This window comes from Rissa tridactyla, chromosome 21 (assembly GCF_028500815.1).
Source record: "Rissa tridactyla isolate bRisTri1 chromosome 21, bRisTri1.patW.cur.20221130, whole genome shotgun sequence".
NCBI lineage: Eukaryota > Metazoa > Chordata > Aves > Charadriiformes > Laridae > Rissa > Rissa tridactyla.
Genome location: NC_071486.1, coordinates 1703220 through 1725011, shown reverse-complemented (window position 1 = coordinate 1725011; position 21792 = coordinate 1703220). Strand labels below are relative to the sequence as shown.

The window sequence follows — 21792 nt, the reverse complement described above, 5'->3', positions numbered from 1 at the left end:
CAGGGTACCAACCCCCCCGCACCCCGCTCCGACGTGGGCGTTGTGCGTCCGTCCCCGTCCCCCCCCCCCCCCCCCCCCGATAGGCATTGTGCCCCCAAGACTGGCATTGCCCCCCCCCCAGGACAGGGTGCCACCCCCCCCCCCGAGATGGGGCATTGTGTGTCCCCCAAGAGAGGGTGCCCGCCCCCAAGACAGGGTGCCACCCCCCCGACATGGCCATTGTGCCCCCAAGGTAGACATTGCCCCCCCAAGCCAGGATGCCATCTCCCCCCCCCGAGTTGGGCATTGTGGCCCCCCCAAGACAGACATTGTGCCCCCAAGATAGACATTGCCCCCCCAAGACAGGGTGCCAGCCCCCCGAGTTGGGCATTGTGCCCCCCCCCAAGACAGGCGTTGTGCCCCCAAGACAGGCATTGCCCCCCCAAGATGGGGTGCCACCCCCCCGGGATGGGTACTGCACCCCCCCAAGCCAGACATTGTGCCCCCAAGATAGACATTGCCCCCCCAAGACAGGGTGCCATCTCCCCCCCCCCGAGTTGGGCATTGTGGCCCCCCCAAGACAGACATTGTGCCCCCAAGATAGACATTGTCCTCCCAAGACAGGGTGCCACCCCCCCCAAGAGACATTGTGCCCCCCCAAGACAGGCATTGCCCCCCCAAGACGGGGTGCCACCCCCTGAGATGGGCATTGTGTGTCCCCCAAGAGAGGGTGCCCCCCCCCAAACAGGCGTTGCCCCCCCAAGAGAGGGTGCCACTCCCTCTGTGATGGGCATTGTGCCCCCCCCCTAAAGATGGGCATTGTACCCCCAAAGCAAGGTGTCACCCCCCACCCCCGAGATAGGCATTGTGTCCCCCCCCCCGAGACAGGCGTTGCCCCCCAAAGACAAGGCATTGCCCCCCCAAGACAAGGTGCCCCCCCCTCAAAGACAGGCATTGTCCCCCCCAGGACAGGGTGCCCCCCCCCCGAGGTGGGCATCATCGCCATCAGAGGTGGGTACCGCACCCCCCGGCTGGGCTCTACACCCCCCCGCGATGGGCATCTGCACCCCCAGGGTGGGCGCTGCACCCCCCCCCCGACACAGCCCATCACCCCCCCCTACACTTAGACTTTTTACACACACACACCCCCCCCGGGAAAAAGACCGAGTACCCCCCAAAACGGGGCATCGCCTCCTCCAAGGTGAGCATCCCCCCCCCCTCAGATGGGGTACCGCACCCCAAAAGAGGGGGCTCGCCCCCCCCCCCTCCGCCCCAACCTGCAAGGTGGGGGGGCCCTCAGCACCCATGGCGTTACAGGACAGGGCCTGACACCCCCTCACCCCCCCAGCCCTCCCAAACCCCACCTTACCCCCGGCCAAGCCGGGGCCACCGTCATCCAGGGGACGCAGAAGCGGGACCCAGCTGTGGGGGTGCCGGGGGGGGGCGTGTGTGTGTGTGGGGGGGGTGTCACATCCCTGTGTGTGTCGTCCCCCCCCCCCCACCCCCCGATCCCCGCCTGTCCCTACCTGCGCCGGTGGCTCCGGGGTTTGGGGACGGGTGTTTTTTTTTTGGGGGGGGGGGTGTGGGGGGGTGCCGGGCTGTGTCCCCGCCGGCCACCCGCCCGCGGCCCCTAATCCGGCACCCGAGCCGGGGGGGTATTTTTAGCCGCTGCCGCAGCGGAGGGAATGCCCACCCGCCTGGGCCTGTCTGTGTGTCCCCCCCCCCCCCAACACACACACCCCACACCCCCCCCCCCCCCCCAGCACCGTGTCCCCCACCCCGCTGTCCCATGCAGGGGGAAAGGGGGACAGCGAGGTGACGCCACCCCTCAGGGCCACCTCTGTGCCAGGCCATTGGGGGGACAATGGGGACCCCCCCCCCCCCCCGCCCCCGGCCTGAGCTCTGGGCGTGGGGGGGGTGGGGGGAGAGCTGGTATTTTAATTGGGCCCCCTTCGTTAGCGCCAAGTTCATTAGAAGCTCAGAAGGGGCTTTGTGTCCGCGGGGACAGCGGGGACAAACTGTCCCCGTGGCTGGCAGGGATGGCGGGGGGGGGGGGGAGCTTGGGGGGGGGGGCACATGCCAGGTGGGCTACGGGGACACCAGTAAGGGGACAGAAAGACCCCAGTGACCCTGTGGGGTGCAGGGATTTAGGGGACCTTAACCCTAAAAGCACCTTTTGGGGGGGGGGGGGGGGGGCACGACACCCCAGCCTGGGGCTGCCGGTGGGTCATGTCGTGTCCCCCCCCCCCCACCACCACCACCACGGTGCCACCCCTGCACCCAAAATCAGCCCTGGCAGGACGGGGTGGGGGCGCCTACCCCCCCCTCCCCAGGGTGTGGGGTGACCCTGGGGTCCTGCTGAGGTGGGGAGGAGGGTGCTGGGCTGGGGGGCGGGGGGGTGGGGGGGATGCTGAGCCCGGGGGGGGGGGCAGGAAGAAGAGGAGGAGGAGGAGGAGGAGGAAGGCTGAGCCCATTAAAGAGCTTAGGTGGCAGGAGGGCGAGGGGCGGCACCCAGCAGGATTAGGGGGGCTCGTTACCCACCCCGGGGTAATTAGCTCCCTTCCCCCCCCCCCCCTTCCCCCCCCCCCCAGGGAGGAATCCCCCAGCGCCGATGTCCCCCCACAGCTCCCGGTGAGGGGCGGGGGGACACGACGCAACACACCAGCCGTGGGGAGGGGGGGTGGGGGTGTGACCCCATCCCCAGCGCCAACATGGGGGGGGGGGACGCAGCTCCACGGCCACCGGGGCGCCCCAAAGCCACGTAACCCCCCCTGCGCCACCCCAGGGGACACGGGGTGTCCCTGTCCCCCGCGGGCAGGGGGTGACACCCACCTGCCCCCTTACGTAAAGCCCTGCGCCCACCTCCCCGAGGCGCTCCCCCCCCCATATATATATATATATATTTATTTATTTTTTTATTCTCCTGAGCCCTAATCTTTGCCATCTTGGGCTAATTGGATTTCCTGGGTCACATGGTGAGATAAAAAAGTCCCCAAATCCCACGCTCCGAAAAAAACCCAGGTTATCCATGGGGAATTAAGGGAGAGAGCGGGGGGACAGCCGGCCCGCCAGCACCCACCCAGCTCTCGCCTGCCCGTGGTGGGGCACCCCGACGTCGGGTACCCGGCTCGGCCTTTCGGGCCTTCTCTTTCTCCTCCCGTCACCCACCGCCCGCCCCCGGGGTGCGCGCGCCGTTCCCCGCGGAGAGCTGGAAGAGCCTGGGGACCTAGCGGAGCTCGAGGCGTTAGAGGAGGAGGAGGAAGACGAGGCCATGGGGAGCGGGGCCAGCGCCGAGGACAAAGAGATGGCCAAGAGGTCCAAGGAGCTGGAGAAGAAGCTCCAGGAGGACGCGGATAAGGAGGCCAAGACGGTCAAGTTGCTCTTGCTTGGTAAGGGTGGAGGGGGTGTCCCCAGGGAGGATGCGGGGGGGTGGTGGGGTGGTGTCCCCCTGTCCCCACAGGGCGTTGGGGACGTCGCCGGTGCTGGGGGGATGCGGCTGGTGGGGACAGGGAGGGGACAAGAGCAACCAGGGAGAGGGGACTGGGACAGGGGCGGAGATGGGGAGGTGGGTGGAGATGGGGACAGGGAACGGGACAGGGGAACGGGGATGGAGATGGGGAGGGGGATGGAGATGGGGACAGGGAACGGGGATGGAGATGGGGACAGGGAACGGGACAGGGAACGGGGATGGAGATGGGGAGGTGGATGGAGATGGGGAGGTGGATGGAGATGGGGAGGTGGATGGAGATGGGGAGGTGGATGGAGATGGGGACAGGGAACGGGACAGGGAACGGGGATGGGGATGGAGAGGAGATGATGGAGAGATGATGGAGATGAGGAGATGGGGAGATGGAGAGATGGAGATGAGGAGATGAGGAGATGAGGAGATGAGGAGATGGGGAGATGGAGATGGGGACAGGCAGCCCCCAATCCCACCAGCTCCTCCTGCTCTCCCTTTCTTCATCCCAAGGAGAGCCCTTCCCTGCAGCTCGTTAGCCCTCATTAGCAAACGAGTCGTCATGAGCCAGTTGAGGTTGTCCCGCCAGCTGGATGTCCCCCCCGGGGGTGTGCCTGGGAAGAGCCGGCGGTGGCATTGGCTCTTGGTGGCAACTAGATGGGTGGCAGGGACAAAGGGGACAGCGTGGGGATGGGGAAGGGACCAGGACACCGGGTCCCACCTGGGCCAGGCTGTGTGTTGAGGGGGGGGGTCACCGAGATGCCAGAGAGCTCCTGCCACCAGCACCCCCAAACCCCGCCGCTGGGCAGGGGACGGGAGGGGGACAGTCCCTCGAGGGACCCCCCGCACCCCGCTGGGGCATGGGGGGCGACCCCATGGGGAGGCATCGGGGCCCCGCGGGGCAGGGACCGGCGGCGGGGGCTTAGCCAGGTGGGGGGGGGGTTGGGGGTCAAGGCGATTAGCACCCTAATTCTAAGCAGCTTCCTGTGCTGCCCTAAGCCGCTTACGGCACCGAAGCCATCGCCGACGGTGGCCGCGGCGGGCGGGAGGCGTGGGACCCTGGGGGACAGGCAGCCCGGCGGGTCCCCGCCACCCCTGGGGGTCCCCGAGGTGTGGCGCGGCACCGGGTGACAGGAGGTGGGGAGGGGACGACGGCAGCGGTGGGAGGAGGCCAAGCTGGGTGGCCGGAGTGGAGGAAAGAGGGTCCCTGCGTGGTGCCCATCACTGTGGCGTCAGGCCTGGGGTCTGTCCCACCCTGGCCAGCACTGAGGTGCGTGTCCCCCCCCCCCCCCCCCTCCTTTTCCAGGGGCTGGAGAGTCAGGCAAGAGCACCATCGTCAAGCAGATGAAGTGAGTACCAGGCACCCAAATTGGGGGGGGGAAGGGGGGGGGGGGAAGGGGGGGGGGGTGTCACCCAACCCCTGGACACCCCCAGTTGGGGCACAGCGGGTGGCAGAACACACCCCCCCACACACCCCCCCCACCACCACACACCCCCCCCAGTGTCATGCTGGTGGTGGCACCTTGCTGGTTCCCGGGGTGGGGTGATGCTGGGAGGGAAGGAGGGGGCACCTCAGGGTGGCGGAGCTCGGGGCTGAGGCCGCCGTGTCCGTCTGTCCCCGGTCCCGTGTCCCTCTGTCCCCCGTCACATGTTCCCCCCCCCCTTCCCTCCCCAGGATCATCCACCAGGATGGCTACACGCCGGAGGAGTGCATGGAGTTCAAGGCCATCATCTACGGCAACATCCTGCAGTCCATCCTGGCCATCATCCGCGCCATGTCCACGCTGGGCATCGACTACGCCGAGTCGTCCCACGCGGTCAGTCGGGGCGGTTGTCCCCGTCCCTTTGTGTCATTCCCCCCCCCCCCCCCCCCGCGGCCCCCACCAACCGAGGGGCCGGGACCCCCCCGGAGCTGGGGTCTGTAACGACCTGTCTTTGCCCGGCCCCGGGGGCTTTTTTGAGGGGACGGGTGGGACGGTGGCGAAGGGGTCCCTCTTGCAGGACGACGGCCGGCAGCTCTTCAACCTGGCCGACTCCATCGAGGAGGGGACCATGCCCCCTGAGCTGGTCGACTGCATCAAGAAGCTGTGGAAGGACGGGGGGGGTGCAGGCGTGCTTCGACCGCGCCGCCGAGTACCAGCTCAACGACTCGGCCGCGTAGTGAGTGGGGTCACCAGCACGAGGAGGGGGGACAAGGAGGTGTCTGGGGAACCCCCCCCCGGCTGCTCATTGCCATCTGTCACCCAGCCTGGCAAAATCGATGCACTCCCTGAGCCCGGGAATACCCCGGGACCACCGTCCTCCATCCCACCAGCGCCATCCTCCATCCCACCAGTGGTGTCCTCTATCCCACTGGGTCCATCCTCCATCCCACAAGTGCCATCCTCTATCCAACTGGGGCCATCTTCCATCCCACCAGGGCCACCCTCCACCCCCCCAGTACCATCCTCCATGCCACCGATGCCATCCTCCATCCCACCAGTGCCATTCTCCATCCCACCAGTGCCATCCTCCATCCCACCAGTGCCATTCTCCATCCCACCAGGACCATTCCCCATCCCACCAGGACCATTCTTCATCCCACCAGTGCCATCCTCCATCCCACCAGTGCCATCCTCCATCCCACCAGGACCATTCCCCATCCCACCAGGACCATTCTCCATCCCACCAGTGCCACCATCCATCCCACCAGAGCCACCTTCCATCCCACCAGGGCCATCCTCCATCCCACCAGGACCATTCTCCATCCCACCGGGACCATCCTCCATCCCACCAGTGCTGGTGGGCTGTAGCCCCCCACCATTGCCCCCCCCCTCCCAGTGTCCCTGCAGCCCCCAGCTCCCCCAGGAACGGCCCTGCCTTGGAGTCCCAGCATTTGGCAGAGCTCAGCCCCCCAACCATGCCCAAAAAGCCGGCGGGGGAGGATGTGGGCAGCCCCATGGCAATGGGTCACGTCCACTCCCATCCCCCCCCCGCAGTTACCTGAACCAGCTGGACAGGATCACAGCCCCCGGGTACCTCCCCAACGAGCAGGACGTGCTGCGATCCCGAGTGAAGACCACTGGCATCATCGAGACCAAGTTCTCCGTCAAAGACCTGAATTTCAGGTGGGTGGGTGGGTGGGTGGCCCCTCTGTGACCCCCACCGCCTCCGCCCGGGAGAAGAGAAGGCTCCGGGGAGACCTTCCAGCCCCTTCCAGTCCCTCAAGGGGCTCCAGGAAAGCTGGGGAGGGACTCTGGAGCAGGGAGGGGAGCCATGGGACGAGGGGGGAAGGGGTTTAAATGGAAAGAGGGGAGATTTAGATGAGATCTGGGGAAGAAATTCTTTGCTGTGAGGGTGGTGAGCCCCTGGCCCAGGTTGCCCAGAGAGGTGGTCAATGTCTCGGCCCTGAAACCATTGAAGGCCAAGTTGGATGGGGCTTTGAGCTTTGACTTGGAAGACGTCCCTGCTCATGGCAAGGAGTTGGACTTGGTGGCCTTTAGAAGTCCCTTCCACCCCAAACCATTCTACGGTGGGTCACCGTATCCCCGACGCCGCCAAGGACAGGGTGCTGGGACCGTCCCGCGGTGGGTGGCAGGACCAGACGCGTCACCTCCCGCCCCGTCCTTGTCCCCTCCCCAGGATGTTCGACGTGGGAGGGCAGAGATCGGAGCGCAAGAAGTGGATCCACTGCTTCGAGGGGGTGACCTGCATCATCTTCTGCGGGGCGCTGAGCGCCTACGACATGGTGCTGGTGGAGGACGACGAAGTGGTGGGTCGGGGTCCAGGGGGTGCCTCGGGGGAGAGGAGCCGGGTGCTCTGGGGAGGTGGGGGGGTGGGTTACAGAAGGAGGGAACCCCTCAACCCAGTGGTGGTTGATGGTTTGGGTGATGCAGGGAAGGGGTGGGAGACGCGGGACGGAGCTGGCTCCCGCCCAGTTGCACCCAGTCGACCTGTCAGCGCTTCTTCTGGGGCACGAACAGCCCCACTGAGATGAAACGTGGGTCGTGGGGCCGGGGTTCTGCCCTCCCCGCTGCCCACCAGGAAACCCCCCGGGTCCTTCCGAGCAGCCGGGGGCGAAGAGGTCCCAACACCGACCTCGTCCCGAGAGCCACCGTCCCGCTGGGGAACGTTCCCGGATGCAGGAAAACCGCCCCGAGGGAACCCGAAGGGGAGGAAGAGAGACGCGAAATGATCTCGATGAAGGAAAATGCGGCCCAGAGGCACCTCGTGCCTGGCTGTGCCCCCCCCCAAACCCGGGGCGGGCAGAAAAGCAGCGATAAGGGGTGGCTTTCACACCCCACACGCCCCCCCCTCCTTAGCGAGCGGCAGCGGCGACGGGGGGAAGGACGGCACGAGGTCACCGAGCAAAGCACCTGCGGGCACCCGGTGAGGGATGCTGCGGGGAAAAGCAGCTCCGAGGGTGGAATTCGGGAGAGGAGGAACACCGAGAGCCCCCGGACAGGTCATTTCTCGGAAGAATTGAGGGGTGCGGAGGAGGCGAGCGGGAGAAGCAGCCGCCTGCCCGCTCCCCTGCCCAAGGCACCGGGGCGAAGCATCCTTGTCGGCATCTCCCACACCGGCGTGTCCCACGAATGCTCCTTGGTCCTCCGGCATCCAAATGGCTTCACCGGGAGCTGGGATTGGGATCCGGCACCTCCGGGGCTGGCTTGCCAGGGCTGGGCAAGGAGAACTCAGCCCTCCCGCAGCCCCGAAGAATCGGCGCGTGTAAGGCACGCGGGGGGGGAAAAGAGAGAGCATCTTTCCAGCGAAGCCCTCGGCAGAGGTTTCCCCGGCGCAGGATGGGGCAGGATTTGGCCAATGGGAGGACGGAAAAGGCAAAACCATCGTCCCCGACTCCCCTGGAGGACCCTCCTGCTGCCACCCAAAGGTGGAGGAGATCCACCTTCCACCAGCAGAGCAACACCCCGGCTCGGCTGGAGCCTTCTCCTCCTGAGGCTGCCCCGGCAGCAAACTCCAAACTGCCCGTCTGCTTTAAAACCGGAGATATTTTTTTCCCTTTTCCTCGCGCTTTTCCCAAGCCGGGGGGAACGGCCGAGGGGAGGGGGCCCGCCGTCCAGCAACAGCATCCCGCAGCACGGCCCGGATCGGGGCCGGGGGGGGGGGACCACGGCACCTTCCATCAGCCCTGGGAAGGGCCGCGAGGTTTCCCCGCATCATTTTCCCACCGCGAGCCCTTCGTTTCCGAGCATCCCAGAAAGGTGTCGGGAGGGATGGGAGCATCGGAGCTGCTTAACTCTGCTCCCCGTCCTCGGCATTGCCGGGATTCCTCCGGATCGCTCGCGCCGCGACTTTTCGGACAGGGACGAGGGATGCTTGGCGCTGGCAGGAGACAGGCGGCTGTGACAATCCCCGGCAGGACAGGGAAAAGTTCTCATCTTGGGAATGCGGGGTGGGGGGGTGGGAATGGGGGGGGGGGTATTTTGGGGGGGGGGGGGAGCTAAAAGGGGTTTTAAGTTCTTTCCGCGGCCGATACTCCGTGCCAACGCTCCCGCTCTGTTCGCAGAACCGCATGCACGAATCCCTGCACCTCTTCAACAGTATATGCAACCACAAGTTCTTCGCCGCCACCTCCATCATCCTCTTCCTCAACAAGAAGGACCTGTTCGAGGAAAAGATCAAGAAGGTCCATCTCAGCATCTGCTTCCCCGATTACGACGGTGAGTGGGGTCGGTTCCCCCCCGCCTCCAGGCGCCCCCCCCCCCCCCCCCCCACCTCCAAGACCACGGGCTCCGGTGGGGAGTCGCGTGGTCCCAGCACCTGGGGTTTGGGTTATACTGGGATGAAGTCAAATCCCTGGAAGCTGGGGCAGAGGAGAGGGCTGACGTGGCCACGGGAAGGTGTTTGGAAGGATCGAAATGGGATAAAATGGCTTTTTTGGGGGGTTTGGTGTTTTTTTTTTGACAAAAATGGCTTTGCCGGGCGCAGTTGCCACCCAGCCCTCCTCCTCTGGAGGAGGAGGAGGAAGAGGAAGATTTCAGATTTAGCCCTCAAAACCAAGCCTTCAGCATCCCCGAATCCTCGCCCAGCGGCTGACGGTCGTCTCCCAGGGGGAGCGGCTCAGCTCCGGCAGCCGTTTATTTCTTCCCCCCCACCCCCACCCCCCCCCCCCCTTCCCGGGGTCCCCGGCAGGTCCCAACACTTTCGAAGACGCGGGAAATTACATCAAGACCCAGTTCCTGGATCTCAACATGCGGAAGGACGTGAAGGAGATCTACAGCCACATGACCTGTGCCACAGACACGCAGAACGTCAAGTTCGTCTTCGACGCCGTCACGGATGTCATCATCAAAGAGAACCTCAAGGACTGCGGCCTCTTCTGAGCAGCTGGGAGGCAGGTACCCGCCAAACGGTTATTGAACCGCAAAAAAAAAAAGAGGGTGGGGTTGTTTTGTCTTTTTTTTTTTTTTTTTGGGGGGGGGGCGGAGGGGTCGGGGGGGGGGGAAGGGGGATGAGGATGGGACGGGAGGTGGGACACCCCAGGCTTCGCCAGCAAAGGGCAGGTTTCCATTCCAGGGTCCGGAAATCTCCTCCCGCGGAGGGGAGGATGCGCTGGGATTAGCGAGGACGGGGGTTCGGGGGGGTCCCATCACCCCCAAGGAGGGGTCCCACCAGCGCCAGGGTGGAGGCGGGGGGGGGGTCAGCACCCTCCTGAGAGCCCCAGAGGCCGGGGGGGGGGTGGGTTCGGCGCCTCCCCCAGCAGCCTGGGCTCAGCCCAGTGATCCTTCCCAACTGGTTTTCTCAGGCTGCTTTCACACCCTGGTTTTGCGGGGGGGGGGACGGGGACAGGGACTGGGGGGGGGGGAGAGAGCTGGAAAGAGCAGATTCCAGCCCAAATTACTGCACCTGAGCGAGATTTTTTAAATTTTTTTTTTATCTCAGGGCCTCCTGTTGCCCCAACGGTCACTGGTGCCCCTCCAGTTCGCAAACTTGGGGGGGGGGGGCTGGTTCCCAGCCCAGGCGTGGTGGGGAGAAGGCACGGGGGGGGGGGGGGGGGGGGGGATCCCACACCCCGCTCTGCCTCCCTCGGCCTTTTCGCACCTTGATAAAGGTTTAATTAGGGTTTAAAATTAATTCTTAACGCCTGCCTTTGCCCCCGAGCCTAAGCAGTGGGGAGGAGAATTTCGTCGTGTGTCCCCCCTCCAACAAACCTTCTCCCCACTTTCCGAGCAGCCCCCAGCCGGGTCGGACGCTTTTGGGTTTCAGGGGACCTCGAGGGCTTCTCTTGTCCCTGAACACGAATAGGAAATGATAGAAAATATTAAGGAAAAAAATGAAATAATAAATAATAAAGCAGGCGGGATCCCCGCGTGCAGCGGCAGGATGGGGGGGGGGACACACACGGACGGACCCCCTGGGCCACCAGCTCAGCATCGTGCCCTGGCCAAAGCCGTTTTCCCAGCAGAGCCCGGGGCAGCCCGCGATGGAAAACCAGCTTCTGGAATCAAGGGAAAATTGGAAATGGGCGGGGGGGGGGGGGGGCAAGGTAGCTGGGGGGGGTGCTGCCTCCTCCCAAGCCAGCAGCGGGGCTTCGGCATTAAGGGAAATACTCGGGATTTTGCCGCCGCCTGGCTCAGAGCGTTAAAGGCGGCGGAATTTTTTCCGGGGCGCCCGAAGTGGCGCCGTGAAAATTCGTTTCTCTAAACGTTTAACACCCCCCCCCCCAATTTCTCTCTTCCTTCCCCGCCAGAAGAAGAGGAAAAACGTTGACTTTCACAGCGCCGTTCTGCTGAGCAGAGCCAAAAGGATTAACCAAAAAAAACCAAAAAAACCAACATATTCAAGTTCCTCGGACCCCACTTTTTTTTTTTTTTTTTTTTTTTTTTTCTATGACCTGCCCAACCCCAACCTCCTCCTTTCGAGCCCAAAAATAGGAAGGGGCTGAAGCTGAACTTCCTGCTCCCTTTCGTGGCCATTTCCTCTTTTCTTTATTTTTTTTTTTTTTGGGGGGGGAAAAAAAAAAAAAAAAGCAAAGAAAGAAATCCCCGCTCTCTGCAGCGCGTTCCGAAGGAGACGCGGAGTGGTTTGACACCAAAGAGCGTCACGGCAGCCGGGAAAACCGGTGTCGAGCCAACGCACAGCTCCCCCCCCCCCGCCCCGCTTCCTTCCCTTTTATCAAATTAATTTTACCAAATTCATCAAATCAGGTGTTTCGGGGCGGGGAGGGGGGGAAGGCGGAGGCCGGGTTACCCACGAGTCGCTCCCGGGAGCCGACCTTGAGTCCTTTAGGCAGGAGAAATTCATTTTTTTTAGGTGTTTGGGGGTTTTTTTTGGGTTTGTTTTTTTTTTTTGGGGTGTGATTTGGGTGAATTTCTCTCCAGAGCAGCACTTGCGGGGGGGGTGGGGGGCAAGCGAAGGTAGGAGCAGGCGGGAGCACGCCGGCCTTCAGCTCAATCCCGCCCAGGGAAGAGGAATGGGTTGGATTAAAGAGGAAATGGTTACGAGAAAGATTTTCCTTCTGCTCTTTAGAGCTGCATTTGCTCTTTTAACTGTTTGTAAATAAACCTCCGCTGGCCCCGTAGCCAAGTCCTGCGGCCTCTCGCCGCACAGCTCACCTCGCCGGCTCCCTTGCGCTGTAGGAAAACCCCAAATAAAAAGAAATACGCATGACGCGGGTGTCTTCTCATTTCTCCCACCTCCCTTGCTCCGCCACGACCGTTCCCGAGCCCCGTTCCTGGGTCCGAGAGCTTGGATCGAGGAATATTTTATATTTGAGGGCTTAGATCGAGGAATATTTTATATTCGAGAGCTTGGATCAAGGAATATTTTATATTCGAGGGCTTGGATTGAGGAATATTTCATATTCCAGAGCTTGGATCGAGGAATACTTTATATTTGAGGGCTTAGATCGAGGAATATTTTAGATTCGAGAGCTTGGATCAAGGAATATTTTATATTTGAGGGCTTAAATCGAGGAATATTTTAGATTCGAGAGATTGGATCAAGGAATATTTTATATTCGAGGGCTTAGATCGAGGAATATTTTATATCCGAGAGCTTGGATTGAGGAATATTTTATATTCGAGGGCTTAGATCGAGGAATATTTTATGCTCGAGAGCTTGGATCGAGGAATATTTTATATTTGAGGGCTTAGACCAAGGAATATTTTATATCTGAGGGCTTGGATCGAGGAATATTTTATATCTGAGAGCTTGGATCGAGGAATATTTTATATTTGAGGGCTTGGATCGAGGAATATTTTATATCCGAGAGCTTGGATCAAGGAATATTTTGCGTCTGAGGGCTTGAATGGAGGAATATCTCCCATTCTCTGCATTCATTCCGCCCGCGCATCGGCCACCGAGACCCACCGGTGGCCCACGGGGAGGGGAGAGGGGCCCACCGCCGTCCCGCCGGGCACCCGGTAGGGACGGAGCCACAGGTGCCAGGTGCCACCGGGCCACCACCAACCGGAAAAAAAAAAAAGAAAAAAAAAAAAAGGCCTTCCCAGGCAAAGCCCCCTGGCACCTGGGCGAGAGAAAGCCCAAACCTCACGGGGCCAGGCTCTACTGCGGCTCCAGCATCCATCGGGGAGCAATTAATTACCGGGGACGGTGGCATCAATTTGTTTCAAGGGCGAATGAGCCCCCGCCTTAGGGTGAAGCTGTAGCAGAGCCCTAGGGCTGGCTAAAAGGGAACTGTCGGGGCCCGCGGGCAGAGCTGGAGGCGGCTTGGGAAAGCTTCCCCGAAGAGAAACACGCTCCCCGGAGCTGCCGAGCGTGGCAGCGGCTACGGGGTAGCCATTGAGAGCACCCACAAAACAGCCCCGGAATATTCTCATTTTGTATTTCCAGGCAAGCGGCTCCGAAAAGGGGCGACATCTACATCACGTAAGGGCATCCGAAGCAGTCATTTCCTTCCCCCCGGGCCCAGGTTGAAAGGAGGCAGGGAGACTCGGGCTATAAATAAGCAGTAAAACTACGCATCTGCCAATAATCCTGACGAACGACTGGATGCCGGCCGTCTTCCATGCGGGCAGCGCAAGCCGAGCCTTTTGGGAGGGGAGGAACTGGCTGCAAGGGAGAGCACCGACAGGCGTGAAAAGCGCGAGGGACCTTCCCGTCCCGTTAATTCCATCCCTTTCCCCCCCCAAAGGGCTTGGAATCACACCCCTTTTCCCAGCAAAACGCTTGGAATTGCACCCCTTTTCCCACCAAAGCCATCTACCTTCCTTCCCCTGCGAAGCACAGAAAGCGTGTGTGTGTGTGTGGGGAGCGGGAATGACAAAAAAAAAAAAAAATAAATTAAGAATAAAGTAGAGAAAAGGCTCAAGTGTTTAACTCACCATTTTAATACTGCCAACAACTAGAACAGATCGAAACTGTACACGTGACAAAGGGGGAGAGAAGAGTCTGGATGCGATGGGGTCAGCGAAGGAATGTTCCCGACGGGTTATGAAGGTTATTGGGGTCAAAAACGGTGGCAAAGGGGGATTTGGCACCACATATACAAAGTAAAGGCATGCTCGTGGCTACAGGCTAGGAGTCTCGGAACAGAAAAGGCCGCGGTCAATGCAGAACAAGGTGCACCCTTTACAGGGAAGGGAAAAAAATAGTAATAAAATAATAAAAAAAAAAATCGCCCACTGGTTTAGACCAAAAATGCACACACACAAAAAATTAATATGGAAGTGGTTGAGGGAGTAGCTCCGTAGCAGCACGCGTTTCCCGGCCCGGTCGGAGCTCGGCATTGAATGTCTCCGAGCGAGCGCCGCAGCCCCAGGTAGGCGGTCGCTGGCTTGGATGCTGCCCCCGCCGAAGGAAGCTCCGCTGGGATAGCGGCATAAACCAGGTTCGCCCCTAACCATAAGCTAAAAAAACCAAAAAAAAAAAACAAAACCCCAACAAAATAAAAAAAAAAAAAAAAAGACTCGCTGGTCCCGCTGCAGAAGCTTCTGGTAGCAGGATGGGAACAAATCACACAGCAGATAAAAGCCGAAGCTATCGCCGTCAAGAGCTCTAAGGATCCTTTAAGTTGCAGAAATATTAAATCCTGACCATACCAAGTGTTAAAAACAAAGAGTTCCTGCTAAGAGGAATACTTTCTGCATGATCTGGTCACATGTGCATAGTTAAGTGATTATTTTTCTGTTGTTTGTCGTTGTCGTTTCTTTCTTTTTTTTTTTTATCCTTTTTTATTTTTTTTTTATTTTTAAAACAAGATCCATTCGCAAAGGAAGAAATAAAATTTAGTAAAGTTACATCAGTTTTCTCGATGGAAAAAAACACACACACAAAAAAAAAAAAAACCAACACAAAACCCCAAACCAACCCTTAAAAACCAGACGAGTGGTGGCTCGTTAACCAAAGAAAAGAGAGAAAAAGCTACATATGGAAGGTCTGGAATCCAGCACCTCAAAACTTCACAACAGCTGTACACATCGGAGGTCACGCCATCCAAACGACGCCAGGATGATCTAGTCACACTAACAGTTGTTCCAGCTCGACCTAACTTCGCCATCCCATTAATAAAATAAAAAAAAAAAAAAAATAAAAAGGTCCCTAATACAGAAGATTGTGCTAAAGAATGCAACGGTTCCGCATGCTGTTTTGCGTTTTTCCCCTGGTCCTCTTTTCATGCTTGCAGCCGTCCCCCCGCCAGGCAGCAAAGAGTCTGCTCCTCAAAAACGCCGCATCTTAAAAACTTGAAAGGGAAGAAAAAGGTGAGGATTAGCCCCACGCGAGAGGCAAAACCCCGGCGGACAACCCTTAAAGAAAAAAAAAAAACCCACAAAAAACCACCCCGAGCGGCTCAGCTTTACCTTCTTCCCGCGCCCCGTCCTCCTCAATAGAGCCCGCATTCCTTCAGGTTGTTTTTAATGATAACATCCGTAACGGCGTCGAAGACAAACTGCACGTTCTTGGTGTCGGTGGCGCAGGTGAAGTGCGTGTAGATCTCCTTGGTGTCTTTTCTCCGGTTCAGATCTTCAAACTGACACTGGATGTAGGCAGCTGCTTCCTCGTACGTGTTGGAGCCTGAAAAAAAAGATAAGATCCCTTACTTTGGCCAGCGGTTGACGGCAGAGAGATCTTTTAAGTACATATTAAGCCGCTTGGAACCATCTGCCTTATCCAGCTCCAAATCCAAATCCACCGTTAACCCCTTCTTGTAAATCTGAAGTCTATTCCCAGCTTCTGGTCCGTGACCTTGGACGAGTCACTCCCGCGACTCACCGACCGCTCCCCGCTCCAGCCTGGAGAGCGCAAGAAGGGAACATTTACGCTTCGTGCTAGAAACACATAGTCGGGTCAGAAGGGCGACAAGCGACAGGAATAAGGAGGTTTGGAAGAAGGAGAGTTTGTTTCAAACATCTAAACGCCTCCAGCGGCGCCGAGGCGAAGCACTGCGTCCGCGCGGGATGGGCTGCGAAAAACGCTCTCGCTGAAACCCAGGGTGAAAAACTGCCATACCCCGGGACGCGGAGAAGTTTCCCAGGCTCTGAAATTGAAGTTAAATGAAAGGAATTGTCCTAATAACACGCGGGAAACCGTTGAGCGACCTTGAATCGCTGGAGCGCGACACTTTGCTATTTGTATTTCAGGCCATAAAACGCCTGGAAAAAAGCGGTTCCGAACCACGAGCACTGAGTTATCAGCAAACTGGAGAGCCCAAAGATGCTGCCCAAGAGCCAGAGCTAAGGGAAGGGAGGGGAAAAAGAGATAAGGCTTTTAATTATCCTAGATTGTGCGGGCTTTAACTGACTCATTCCTGGCCCCGGTGACAAATAAAAGGCAGTTTCAGGAGCCCGGCCTTACCTGTGTACTCGGGATAGCAGATCGTCAGCGGGCTTTTCTTAATCTTTTCCTCAAACAGGTCTTTCTTGTTCAAGAAGAGAATGATGGATGTGTCTGTAAACCATTTGTTGTTACAAATGCTGTCAAACAGTTTCATACTCTCATGCATCCGGTTCTGGAAAAAGCAAAGGAGAAGGGTGGCGATGTGTCATTCCAGAGTCATTAGGGGAGGGGACAGAGAGGCTTTGTGCAAAGGCCAGAGCAAAGAGCTGAGTGTCCCCGACACATCCTCACTGCCACTCCGTCAGGAAGGGCAGGGACACAACCCCCGAGCAGGGGACAGGTCGCCTCCTCACCCTCTAACTCCCCCAAGGACGCGCGCGCTCCTCCAGGGAGGGACTCGCACGCAGGAAGACAACTCACAGCACCTCCCCGGAAAAAAAAAATCTGGAGAAAAATCTCACATCTGCATTATGGTCGAGGGTGTTGGTGGAGGAGAAGCTCCACACGCCCCGGCAACGTGCGCTGGCAGCCCAGAAACCCCCCCGCAGCCTGGGCTGCATCCCCAGCAGCGTGGGCAGCAGGGCGAGGGGGGGATTCTGCCCCTCTGCCCCGCTCTGGGAGACCCCCCTGCAGTGCTGCCTCCAGCCCTGGGGCACCAACAGCAGAAGGACACGGAGCTGTTGGAGCGGGGCCGGAGGAGGCCCCGGAGCTGCTGGGAGGGCTGGAGCCCCTCTGCTGTGGGGACAGGCTGAGAGAGCTGGGGGGGTTCAGCCTGGAGAAGAGAAGGCTCCGGGGAGACCTTCCAGCCCCTTCCAGTCCCTAAAGGGGCTCCAGGAAAGCTGGGGAGGGACTCTGGAGCAGGGAGGGGAGCCATGGGACAAGGGGGAATGGCTTCAAATGGAAAAAGGGGAGATTGAGATGAGATCTGAGGAAGAAATTCTTGGCTGTGAGGGCGGTGAGCCCCTGGCCCAGGTTGCCCAGAGAAGCTGTGGCTGCCCCATCCCTGGAGGGGTTCAAGGCCAGGTTGGACGGGGCTTGGAGCAACCTGGGCTGGTGGGAGGTGTCCCTGCCCAGGGCAGGGGGTGCCACTGGCTGGGCTTTAAGGTCCCTTCCAACCCAAACCCTTCTGTGATTCTATGATTTGGTTTATCAGTTTCTGGGACAAGGTACTGCAGGCTGCTTGCAAGGAAGTGCTCATCTTCACAGCCCTCGAAGAACTGGAAGAAGAGGAGCAAGCCGGAGGCACGCCCTCCCCCTGATTCCACCTTCCTTCTACAGCGCCGTGCAGGCAGGCACTGGTAACTCCTCCATAACGTACCATTTCCTCGTCCTCGGCCAAGACGAGGTCGTAATCGCTGAGGGCCACGCAGAAAATAATCGCTGTCACGCCTTCGAAGCAGTGGATCCACTTCTTGCGCTCCGACCGTTGGCCACCAACGTCAAACATCCTGGGAGAGGCAGGAGAACCATCTCAGAAGCTGTGGAGACCTCCCTCCCCGGCCACCACGTAAGGGGACGGAGGAGGTTCCGCTAAGGACTCTCAAACAAGCAGGATTTGGGGGGAAAACACGCAGACAGCCCGCCATCAGCTCCGAGCCCTCCCTTTCTCAGCGGAGCGTCCACTGGATTTTCAAGTTCTTTTCTTTAGAGCGGTTTCAGCAGGAAGAACTCAACGTTAGCTACGCGGCTCTCCAGAAGTCTGCTGATTCACCGGGGCACGCTTATTTTGTTCTCTGTCTCCCATCGCCTTAGCAACAATCCATTTGCTCGACTGGACTCCAAACACCTACTCACAGTCAGCCCTTCCAGTTCATTTACACCGCGTCTGACAGAGCGTTATCTGGAACACACTACCTGCGCCCTACCGCCGGCACGCAGAAAAAAAAAGTTAATGGGGTGAAGAAAGAGGTTTCATGTATTAAAAAAAAAAAATAAAAAAAATCTGAAGTTTAAAAGGCTGCAGAGCTGCTCACGGTATTCCTGTCAATAAAAAAAAACCTAAAAATGCGTCTCCGACGGTTACAACCCTCTGCTCACCACGGGATTTGGACGAGGAGCGGGATTGCCCGGGATGTCCTGATGGACTGTGCCTTAATTAAAATCAAGCCAGAGGCAAGTCGATATCCAAGAGCTATGAAAATCATAAGCATTGATGTGGTATCAGAGCAAATAGGCAGACAGGAGAGAAACCGCCCAGGGTGGGCCAAAAGCCACGCGATTTAACGATGCCAAACAAGGCAGGCAGAAGTGCCGTTCAGCTAAATCCCGACTTCTGTTTAAGGTAAACCGTCCCCGCAGACGGCGGGAGGAAAGATGAAAACCTCCAGGAGGATACGGGCTATTGACTTCGCTCGTCTCACCTGCCATCGCTCTCCGCTCTTAGCGCGGAGACACGCGGAAAGGAACGGCTTCCCCGACAACTCCGCTTGGCCAAGCTCATCCAAATTCGAGTCACGGTTCTACCGAGGCTGCCCCGGCCCCTTATTATTAATGGCTGAGATTTAACATCAAGGCTTCCGTCGCGGGAAAGATGGCAGCTTCGGGATTTAAGATGGATTAATGCTTTCCTTTGTGCAGCAAATCCCTCCGAGAGACGAGACGCCTCGTGTCTCAGGCTCTGCACATGATCAATGACTCCGGGACGGGCTGGGGAAAGAGCGATTCCCCCCTCTTTGCACGGGGGGGAGGCAACGCCTCCGAGCGCGCAGCCATTTCCCTTGAAAAGAAGGGTTCTAACCATTAAACGCAACCCACCCGCTACCTCCAGCTCACTCCTCCATTAGTCAGACGCGATGATTTTGAGAAGCGCATCACACGCTGCAGCTGGAAACGCTAATCCTAATACATCACGACGGAAGACAAGTTTTTTTCCTCCCCCCCCGGACGAACCAGAAGCCACGTAAATAGCTCGGTGACGCAAAGCGTTTAGGCGTTTTGGTTAAAACGGCCTGTAAGTTAAGACGGTTCAGAAGCCAAAATGCTCCTGGCTCTCCCCAGAAAAGCGTGCAAACGGATCAGATTCTACAAGCAACTCTTGGGTTTTTGCTCATGGCTCTTTCAAACCGTTTTCAAACACAAGCTAAAAAATAAGCAAACAAAGGTTTAAAGGCTCTGAGCAACACGGAGTTGAAAACAGTGACACAGATGAAGGAACTCGCCCAAGAGAGGGGCTGCGTTTTCCTACATCCACGTTACAGGAGAGGAATGCCCACCCCGCGGGGCTCCGGGCTGTTCGTCAGGAGCCCACCCGGGATCCAAAGCCAGGATCTAACGAGGATTTTCTAACGAACGGATCGAGAGCAGGGAGGGGGAGAGCTAAACTGCAGGCGAGCAGCCGCTACGAGGTTAGAGGGAGCTCCATTAGCGATATGTAAAGGGACACTGCCAAGACCAGGCTCGATACCTGAGCCCTGCAGGGACTGAATTTAGAAGGCGGGGAGGATGGGGAAGTCCCATCCCCGGCGGTGTCACGCCACGGCAGATGGTCCCCGTCAGGTTTTCTGCACACCCTGGTCCTGCTGGGCAGCGAGCGTCGGTCGCCACAGTCATCTACAGCCTCCAGAGCCGAGCCTGCGACTGCAGGGAGAGCTCTGACCTCCCGCTTCACAGGAAGGGGTTAAATTTAAACTCAAAATCCAGGAGTCAGTGTCCTTTTAGTATTTTTTTTTTTTTGGGCAGGGGTGGGGGGGGATCCTGTAAACAAGCAGTCAGTACCTGTGTCTGCGATTCCAACATAAAAGCAGCTGAAAAGAACAGAAGAAGGCAAATAAAAGTCAAACCGGTCTCTCCGGTGAGCGGTGCCAGTAGAGAGAGGGAGCGTAACGGAGGCGAGGAGGACAGTTAAAAACAGGGCAAGAGGTTTGGCAGCGCAGGTGTGGGACCCACCACCACCACCACACACCGCAGAAATCCCCACAGTCCACGGGGACAAGCGCTGCCCTTCACTTACTTGAAGTACAGGTCCTTGAAGGTGAAGTGAGTTTCCACGATGCCGGTCGTTTTAACTCTGGTCCGCAGAACATCCTGCTGAGTCGGGATATAGGTCGGCTGGGATATTCTATCCAAGTCATTCAGGTAACTAAACCAGAAGAGACAACACAAGACGGGCTTTTTTTAGTCTCGCTTGCTGGCCATGAATCTTTTATGAACTGCAGAAGAAAGTCATCACGGAATTTATTCGTCAGCTTCAGGTAGGGCAGACCTCGAACGCGCAGCAAACAAAGCCCTGTCCCCAAGGGCTGATTTCGTGGGGTGTATTTTCAACCCCCTCCCCACACAACCTTGCCGCATGTGCTGGGTAGAGTTCGGCTCACTGGGGAAAACGAAGCCTGATAAGGAGCCAGCACGAGAAGCGCTGCTGATGCCGAAGCCATGCCAAGACTGGTATCTCTTGGGGCAATTCAAAGCAGTCAAGGTCTTTCGCATCAAAGCGCCAGGCAATAAATCCAGCGGCTCGCTTTTAAAGGGCAAGGGTACGGCAAATGAAGCGGGAGGAAAGAATTAAGCGTCAAGAACTACCCCCATAACAAATTCCTTTAGCAACAGCAAACTAACACGGTCCTCGCCGGCTCCCCGACGGCACGGCCGCCCAAGGAAGCCGTTTCTCCGCAGCACCGAGGCAAGGCGCCCATCGAGACCCCAACTAACTCCAGCTACAGCAGATTCCCTTTGAAGTCCAGCTCTCGGGCACGTAACTCAAGAGGTACACATCATTTCCCGCAGCGTCACAAGTCCCGCTCCAGCCAGCGACACCTCTCAGCTCATTTTTCCTGTTAAGGGGAAGGTGACGGCCTCCTGCTTCCGCAAAGGAGACGAGGATCGCTCCGTTGGGAAGGGACGGGCCACGTCTTTATCAGGAGCAGTTTTTAATCAATACAGCACTGTGTAACTGTGAGATTTTTAGTGGCACAACCAGTGTAATAAACCCTGCCCTCCCAGACAAACGTTTTTATCACAGATCTGTTGCCAGCCAGGGATCGCTCCTTCCCATGCACCTGAAAGCTGCGCCACCAACCCCGAATTTCCACTCGCCTTCCTCACCGACCAGGCCACGTACTGAGTGACGTCTCCCTCCTCCATCGGCTTCAGCATCTCCTCTGGCTAGGATTGCCAGTGTATTTGCAGAGCGCTGACCTATTTTCCCAGCCCCAAAAGAATGCAGCCTACCTGCCAGCCTCCCGCCCGCGCTCGCCCGGCGCCGCGGGGCTTTTCTCAAAGACCTGGTATCCCGTGCGAGCCGTTTTAGCCCAGAAAGGGCCAGCTCCTCTCATTCCTCTCTCCTGTTCAGCGGGATGACCCCTTTGTGAAACGCTCTTTCGCCAGAAACGCGCCACCCAAAACTTATCCTTGGGGCCAGCTTTAGTTTCAGCTTAGCGAAACAGAATTTGGAAGGTAGTTAACCTTCATTAGGCTTCAGTTAAGAAATATTTCTACTGAGGAAATAACGTGCTCAGATTCCCCCCCCAGCTCTTTCCTACCAGTACGAGTTTAGCCGGGATACGGCGGTTCAAAAGCCGATGGGAGTCCTACCTAAGACCTGAGCCAGCAACTCCCAACAGCTTGGCTTTGCTACAGGTCGCACAGCTGCCCCGAATCACTGCAGTGACAAATGTGCCAGC

General features: G+C 58.6%; 3 protein-coding genes across 4 annotated transcripts in view; 2 read left to right on the top strand and 1 right to left on the bottom strand.

Annotated features, from left to right (window-relative positions):
* The window catches only part of SLC16A4 (solute carrier family 16 member 4), a 383212-nt gene that overhangs the window by 231044 nt on the left and 130376 nt on the right, over window positions 1–21792 (top strand). The window lies entirely within an intron of this gene.
* GNAT2 (G protein subunit alpha transducin 2) lies at window positions 3251–11193 on the top strand. The gene is given in 10 exon segments (XM_054181497.1): window positions 3251–3368; window positions 4743–4785; window positions 5112–5253; window positions 5438–5533; window positions 5535–5596; window positions 6415–6543; window positions 7058–7187; window positions 8943–9096; window positions 9569–9774; window positions 11127–11193. Coding segments are annotated over 9 exon segments (1065 nt in total). The 3' UTR covers window positions 9760–9774; window positions 11127–11193.
* GNAI3 (G protein subunit alpha i3) overlaps window positions 13706–21792 on the bottom strand; it is a 37890-nt gene continuing 29803 nt past the window's right edge. For both annotated transcript variants that reach the window (XM_054181492.1, XM_054181493.1), the window contains exons 5-9: window positions 20124–20252; window positions 17493–17622; window positions 16193–16346; window positions 15199–15412; window positions 13706–15080 (exon numbers count right to left, since the gene is read on the bottom strand). In XM_054181492.1, coding sequence (XP_054037467.1) covers window positions 15222–15412; window positions 16193–16346; window positions 17493–17622; window positions 20124–20252 — 604 coding nt within the window. In that variant the 3' untranslated portion in view covers window positions 13706–15080; window positions 15199–15221. The remainder of the gene's footprint in view (window positions 15081–15198; window positions 15413–16192; window positions 16347–17492; window positions 17623–20123; window positions 20253–21792) is intronic.